At 50.9% G+C, this 7,174-nt stretch overlaps 1 protein-coding gene across 1 annotated transcript in view; it reads right to left on the bottom strand.

Annotated features, from left to right (window-relative positions):
* Window positions 1–5,779: 5,779 nt before the first annotated feature.
* LOC140387063 (basement membrane-specific heparan sulfate proteoglycan core protein-like) overlaps window positions 5,780–7,174 on the bottom strand; it is a 56,737-nt gene continuing 55,342 nt past the window's right edge. Inside the window, exon 18 of the mRNA XM_072470074.1 lies at window positions 5,780–6,777. Within this exon, the coding sequence (XP_072326175.1) occupies window positions 6,693–6,777 (85 nt within the window). The 3' untranslated portion in view covers window positions 5,780–6,692. The remainder of the gene's footprint in view (window positions 6,778–7,174) is intronic.

Below are 7,174 nucleotides of genomic sequence, written 5' to 3'. Positions count from 1 at the left end.
CTTGCCAGTTCCCACTAATAAGATCAAGCAGCAGTAAAACAAGACTTGCTGAGCCAACCCCAACCAAGCTCACAGCCATGGTGCTGGGAATACCAGCCCCAAGATTCGGCGATTCAGACCAAGCTGGGGTCCTAGATGCAGTGGTGGCCAGGAGGAATGTCCTGTTCCCCAGAGGGGCCCGAAGGGTGAGCCACACGGCAGCCAGTGTTGCCTGGGACAAGGTGGTGGCGGCTGTAAGCTCTGGGAACATTACCAGGAGGACTGACCTCCAGTGCCAATAAATGGTCAATGACCTACACCAGACAGCATGGGTGAGTAGTCACCAAGGCCCCGCACCCCAACCCTACCCTGCCCCCCCACTCTGTGACCTTTCCCCCCCAGGTGAGCATGCTCCACCCCCAACTCTCCACGTGGACCACAACCCTCCCTTTACCTCCCTCTCCGTTCAACCCCCCCCCCCACAACTGTGAACCACGCGTGTGGCTAATGATGCCCTCTCTGTGCGTCCGCAGGAGAAGCTCTCGCACAACCACCAGGGGAGGGAACAGACTGGCGGAGACGTGTCGGACATATAGATCCTCACCACCTTCGAGGAACGACCCTGGAGGTGACAGAGGTGGCTGAGGACAGAGCGGTCACCTATGCGGGGACTGGCGGAAGCCGCAGAGGTGAGGAACCATCGGGTCCCACCCGGAGGACCTGCCAAACGTGAGTTGTTATTGCCTTACTGGCTGACCCTTCCTTCCCACATGTCCATTTTCATAGAATCATAGAACTTACAGTGCAGAAGGTGGCCATTCAGCTCATCAAGTCTGCACCAGCCCTTGGAAAAGGCACCCAACATTAGCCCACGGCTCCACCCTATCCCCTTAACCTTTTGTCACTAAGGAACAATTTAGCATGGCCAATCCACCTAACCTGCACATCTTTGGACTGTGGGAGCAAACCGGAGCATCCGGAGGAAACCCACGCAGACACAGGGAGAACATGCAAACTCCACACAGACAGTGACCCAAGGCCGGAATTGAACCCGGGTCCCTGGAGCTGAGATTCAGAATGTTCAAATCACCTAAGAGCACGTCTTTCGGAACTTGAGAGAGGAAACCGGAGCACCCGGAGGAACCACACGCAGACACAGAGAGAATGTGCAGACTCCACACAGACAGTGACCCAAGCTGGGAATTGAACCTGGGACACTGGCGCTGTGAAGCGACAGTGCTAACCACTGTGCTACCGTGCAGCCTTGGATCCTAAGCTGGACTGCTCCATGTCCAAATCCCAGCCCCAAACTGGGATGTCCAGAGCATTGACCTCCTTCATGGATAGGGTTGGAGGGGGTGACCTGGGGCGTTTTCTGCATCCAAACAGTAAAGAATTTTCTTTATTTTCACATGTTCACTGCCCCTTCAGTGAGAACAGCTCAGTACTCGGCAATTGTCATCTCGGACCTTGCCCCTCATTTGATTGAATTTTGCTTAGATTTCAGCCCCCCTGAGTGCCCGCCTTGGAGACTCGGCACCACCTTCCTGTCTGATGCCAAACTTTGTGAGCGATTGTCTGCTGCTATTGCATACTTTACCAAACTCAACAAAACAGAGTCAATTTCTCCATCAACACTCTGGGAAACCCTAAAGGCCGTCATAAGGGGGGAGATTATCTTGCATAAAGCTCACATTGTGAAAAAGGAGAGAGAGGAACGACAAAGGCTGGTGGGCTCCATCGTGGAGGTTGACCGCTCAATATTCTGCTGCCCCGACGCCGGAATTACTGATGCACAGAAAAAACCTGCAACGGCAATTTGAATTGATCTCCACAAGTAAAGCAATGCATCGCTTACATCGTTCTCGGGGCACCTCCTATAACCATGGGGAGAAGGCAAGTCGTCTCCTTGCACATCAACTCAAGAAGCAGGCAGCCTCCCTGGAAATTCCTCAGATTCAGAGTAAAGAACGTTACCTTGAATCAATCCCTCTCCAGGTAAATGCGGCTTTCCGTACGTTTTACCGTGAGCTATATGAGTCAGAGCCTCCTCCAGGTACCTCAGACATAATGAGGTTTCTAGGTGGTTTACACATCCCGACCATTGAGGAAGGCAGGAAACGGGAACGGGAATCCCTCTTAAGCCCAGAAGAAATACAGAAATGTATCGGTCGGCTGGAATCTGGCAAACCCCCGATCCTGGTGGCTTCCAATCCAAATTTTGTAAGAGGTTCTCAGAGCTACTGATACCTTTAATTTTCGACATGCTCAATGATTCACTGTGTAGGGGATCATTCCCCCCATCCTTGGCCCAAGTCACAATCTTGGTGCTCCTGAAAGAGGGTAAAGACCCAGTGGAGTGTGGGTCATACCGACTCATTTCACTCCTTAATAATGATGTTAAATACTGGTGAAACCCTGGCAACCCGAATGGAATCCTGTCTTCCTGATATAATATCGGAGGATCAGACAGGCTTTATCAAAGGTAGACAATTATCGGCCAATGCCAATGTCTCTTGAACAGTGTCCTATCCCCCTCACCTGCTCGGGAACCTGAGGTTGTAATATCTTTTAATGCAGAAAAGACATTTGATAGGGTGGACCGGAACTACGTTTTTGAAATCTTGGATAGATTTTGATTTGGCCCCGAATTCTCCTCCTTCTGGCTTCCTCTGATGTACAATGCTTCGAAAACCAACATCCGCACAAGGCTGGCCTCTTCTCGATACTTACCACTGGGCAGGGGCATTGGACAGGGCTGCCCCCTTTCTCCATTGCTCTTTGCACTGGCCACTGAACCTCTGACGATAGCGTTGAGGGGTGGAGGGGAATACACCGGGAGGGAGAGAAGAATCGGATCTCGCTGTACTAAGATGATCTACTCTTATATATTACGGATCTCCTCTACGGAAACTTCATGAAGATACTCAGAGATTGAATATTTATGGATGGGGTGCAAATCAAGTTGGCTGCTTTTTCCTGGATGGTGTTGAGATTCTTGAGTGTTGCTGGAGCTGCACTCATCCTCACTTATACCTTGTAGAAGGTGAACAGGCTTTAGGGAGACAGAAGAAGAGTTACTCACCGCAGGATTCCTTGACTCTGACCTGCTCTTGAAGCCATAGTACTTGTTTTCCCAGTCCAGTTCACTTTCTGGTCACAGGTAACAACAGGATGTTGATAGTGGGGGGATTCAGTGATGGCAATGTCTTTGAATGCCAAGTGGTAATGGTTAGATTCTCTCGTGTTGGAGATGGTTATTGCTTGGCGCAAACATCCTTTCTCACCTTGGCTTTGGTAGAATCCTCTTTTTTTGTATAAAGGGTGAGGAGGGGGGGGGGGTAGATGAGGTTTCAGTTTCATCTATCTTCACAATATCGTAACTGCAGTAGGAAGATTTCCCACATTCCCTGCATCTTAATATTATGAACACAACTGGGAGACATCCTGCTGCCTCTGAGAAGGACAATGATGATGTTACAGCACCACCAGTGGCAGCAGAGAGTAACTACAGTGTGACTGTTTACATGGGTAATTTTCATGATAAATGTGGACACAGGCATTTGCAGAATTTTGTGGGGGGACTCAATAACGTGAATTAACGAATTGGAGCAGGAAGTTTGTCCCAGCGTAGGATGTTTAATACAAATATATCTGTACAGAACAGCCTGAGCTTTTCAAATCCCTGTGTTCATAATGTAATACGATACAAAATGCAAAAGCTTCTTGCAAACTATCTGTAGGATCTCTTATCCTATCTTCTAATCAGAGTTGATTGTCCAGTAGATTGGATGTGTCCAAAATACAACTTTATTTACTAATTATTCACCTTGATTCACTTACGTAAAAACCAAATCAAAAACATTGTTCTTAATAATACATAAACTGGTAAAAACATAATGAAAAGAGTTAAACAAAAGCATAAGGGAAATTTGGAAATCAATAGATGGTCCAGAATTTCATAAAGCATAAATTCTGAACAAAACTTTAATCATGAAGTCTTATTTTTAAACAAATTCTTATCAATGGTCTAATCCCTCATTTGCTCTCATTGGTTTCTAATTCCCAGGCTGAGGCTTCCTGATTTATTTAAATAACTGTCTGTCACTTAGAAAATGAGGGAGATGAAAACCTGAGATTGGATCGTGATCAGGGAGGGGGTGTCAGAAGTGTTGGAGTCATGAGTCTGAGGATGGTGAGACGGGGGATCCCAGGATTCATGGGGTAGAGTTAGTGAGATGGGCCAAATAGCCTCTCCCAATTGGCCTTTCCTTTGTGAAATGCAAGCTAACAGGATGCACGGAGAGCTAGTCTTTACACAGAGGGTTGTTGGGATTTAGAATATGGGGTCAGGAACACTGGGAGATGGGGAATCTGTTTTAATAGAGAAATGAAGAGATCTCTGAAATAGGAAACATTTTCACAATTATTGTGACAGGTGATTAGGACTCCAGGGGCAGTCCTATCAGAGAGCTAGCATGGAGGGCCAAATGGAGGAACGGTTTGGATTAAGGGGGTATGACAGACCGGCATGGTCGGAAAAATGGCCTCTACCTGTGCCACAGAATTTTGACAGAGGTACAGAGATGGACAGAAAGAAAGATAGTGACAAATTCTGAGAGGGACAGAGAGAGAGAGAGAGAGACAGAGATAGAGACAGAGACAGAGACAGAGAGACAGAGAGAGAGAGAGACAGAGAGAGAGAGAGAGAGACATAGAGGGAGAGACAGAGAGAGAGAGACAAAGATACATAGAAAATAGAGACAGGTGGAGGCCATTCGGCCCTTTGAGCCTGCTCTGCCATTCATTACGATCATGGTCGATCGTCAAGTTCAATACCCTGATCCCGCCTTCCCCCCAAATCCTTTGATCCCTTTAGCCCCAAGAGCTATATCTATTTCCTTCTTGAAATTACACAATGTTTTGGTGTGAACAACTTTGTGGTTGGAGATTCCAATCTAACCTTCTTTGGACACCAGTGGCCAATTTAGGATGTCCAATCCATCTAACCTGCATATCTTTGGACTGTGGGCGGAAACCAGGCACCCGGAGGAAACCCACGCAGACACGGGCAGAATGTACAGACTCCACACAGTCACCCAAGGCTGGAATTGAACCCAGGTCGCTGGTGCTGTGAGGCAGCAGTGCTAACCACTATGACATTTGATCGAGGAAGAGAGACAGAGGTGGATAGACAGCGAGAGTGGGGGGAGAGACAGAGGGGCGGGGGGGAGGGAGATGGGCAGGGGGGGGGAGAGAGAGGGGCAGAGGGGGGAGAGAGGGGGCAGAGGGGGGGGAGAGAGAGGGGCGGGGGGGCAGAGACAGGCAGGGGGAGAGAGGGATGGCAGGGGGGGGAGAGAGAGGTGCAGAGGGGGGGAGAGAGAGGGGCAGGGGGAGAGATGGGCAGGGGAGGAGAGAGACGGGCAGTGGGGGAAGAGAGAGGGGCAGGGGGGAGAGAGAGGGGCAGGGGGGGAGAGACGGGCAGGGGGGAGAGAGAGGGGCAGAGGGGGGGAGAGAGAGGGGCAGAGGGGGGAGATAGAGGGGCGGGGGGAGAGAGAGGGGTAGTGGGGGGAGAGAGAGGGGCAGGGGGGGAGAGAGAGGGGCAGAGAGGGGGAGAGAGAGGGGCAGAGCGGGGGGAGAGAAAGGGGCAGAGGGGGGAGAGAGAGGGGCAGAGGGGGGGAGAGGGGCAGGGGGTAGAGAGAGGGGCAGAGGGGGGAGAGAGAGGGGCAGAGGGGGGAGATAGAGGGGCGGGGGGAGAGAGAGGGGTAGTGGGGGGAGAGAGAGGGGCAGGGGGGGAGAGAGAGGGGCAGAGGGGGGAGAGAGGGGCAGAGTGGAGGGGAGAGGGAGAGAGGGGGAGAGAGCGAGACAGGGGAGAGAGCGAGACAGGGGAGAGAGAGAGACAGGGGAGAGAGGGAGACAGGGGAGAGAGGGAGACAGGGGAGAGAGAGAGACAGGGGGAGAGAGAGACGGGGGAGAGAGAGACGGGGAGAGAGAGACAGGGGGAGAGAGAGAGACGGGGGAGAGAGAGACAGGGGGAGAGAGACGGGGAGAGTGAGATGGGGAGAGAGAGACAGGGGGAGAGAGAGACGGGGGAGAGAGAGACAGGTGGAGAGAGAGACGGGGAGAGAGAGGCAGGGGGAGAGAGAGAGACGGGGGAGAGAGAGACAGGGGGAGAGAGACGGGGAGAGTGAGATGGCGAGAGAGACAGGGGGAGAGAGAGGCAGAGGGAGAGAGAGACAGGGGGAGAGAGACCTCTTTCCCATCCGCTCCTCAGCCCTCCTCCCTGTTTCACATACAGTATCATTGTAATCGGACTTGTGCGTATTCCATCTCTCCCCTGTGGACAATCTCATCATCACTGGGTGCCGTCAGAACCTGGGCATTGATGTGGAGTTTGAGGTCTGGTGTTTTGGAGTTCCCAAGCCAAGTAGCTCCTTCCACTGGACATTCAGAGAGGTTCCGGGGAGCAGGTGTCTACCTCTCTCACCTTGTCTCTCTGGTTGTGTTCCAGGGGTCAGTAAGCTCTGTTATCCTGCAGGGATTTGGAAACGGAAGACTTTTACTGGCGCTGATGGGGTTAAATTATTGTGTAGTCTCGTTAGTGTCAGTTGCTCTTTGTGGGTTAAAAATGTTCGCTCATGTCATGTGAAAGAAACCAAAACTGGCAGTGTAGCACTCCCTCAGTGCTGACCCTCCGACAGTGCAGCACTCCCTCAGTGCTTACTATTTGGAGTGAGTGTACTCAGCTCTAGTCCCTGGTGCTTCGTGAACGTATCAATGCTGCCACTGATCTTTCTCCTGCAATAACACAACAAATGTAAAGTCAGTAAAGTTGCCACAGTCCCAGATGACCATAGGTTGCTTTCCCCTTTGATGGGGATAGCTGATTGGTGGGCCTTTACAAATAACCTCAGCTGGTACGGGGAATTGAACCCGTGCTGCGGGCCTCACTCTACATTCCGAACCAGCTGTCCAGCCAACTGAGCATGTTTCCCCTTCAAAAATGTATCCAATTCCCCTTTTGAAAGTTCCTATTGAATCTGTTTCCACTGCCCTTTCAGGCAGCACCTTCCAGATCAGAAGAACTCATTTGTAATGAGCTGGAAGCAGGACAATGAAAGATGCCTTGGATCATAGGGGATCATAGTGGACACAGGAACCACTTATGGGAGAGGAATATGACACTTTGCTTAAA

The sequence above is a fragment of the Scyliorhinus torazame genome, chromosome 12, assembly GCF_047496885.1.
Source record: "Scyliorhinus torazame isolate Kashiwa2021f chromosome 12, sScyTor2.1, whole genome shotgun sequence".
Classification (NCBI taxonomy): domain Eukaryota; kingdom Metazoa; phylum Chordata; class Chondrichthyes; order Carcharhiniformes; family Scyliorhinidae; genus Scyliorhinus; species Scyliorhinus torazame.
Note: the sequence above shows the minus strand (reverse complement) of the source record. Positions and strands in the feature narration are given on the sequence as shown.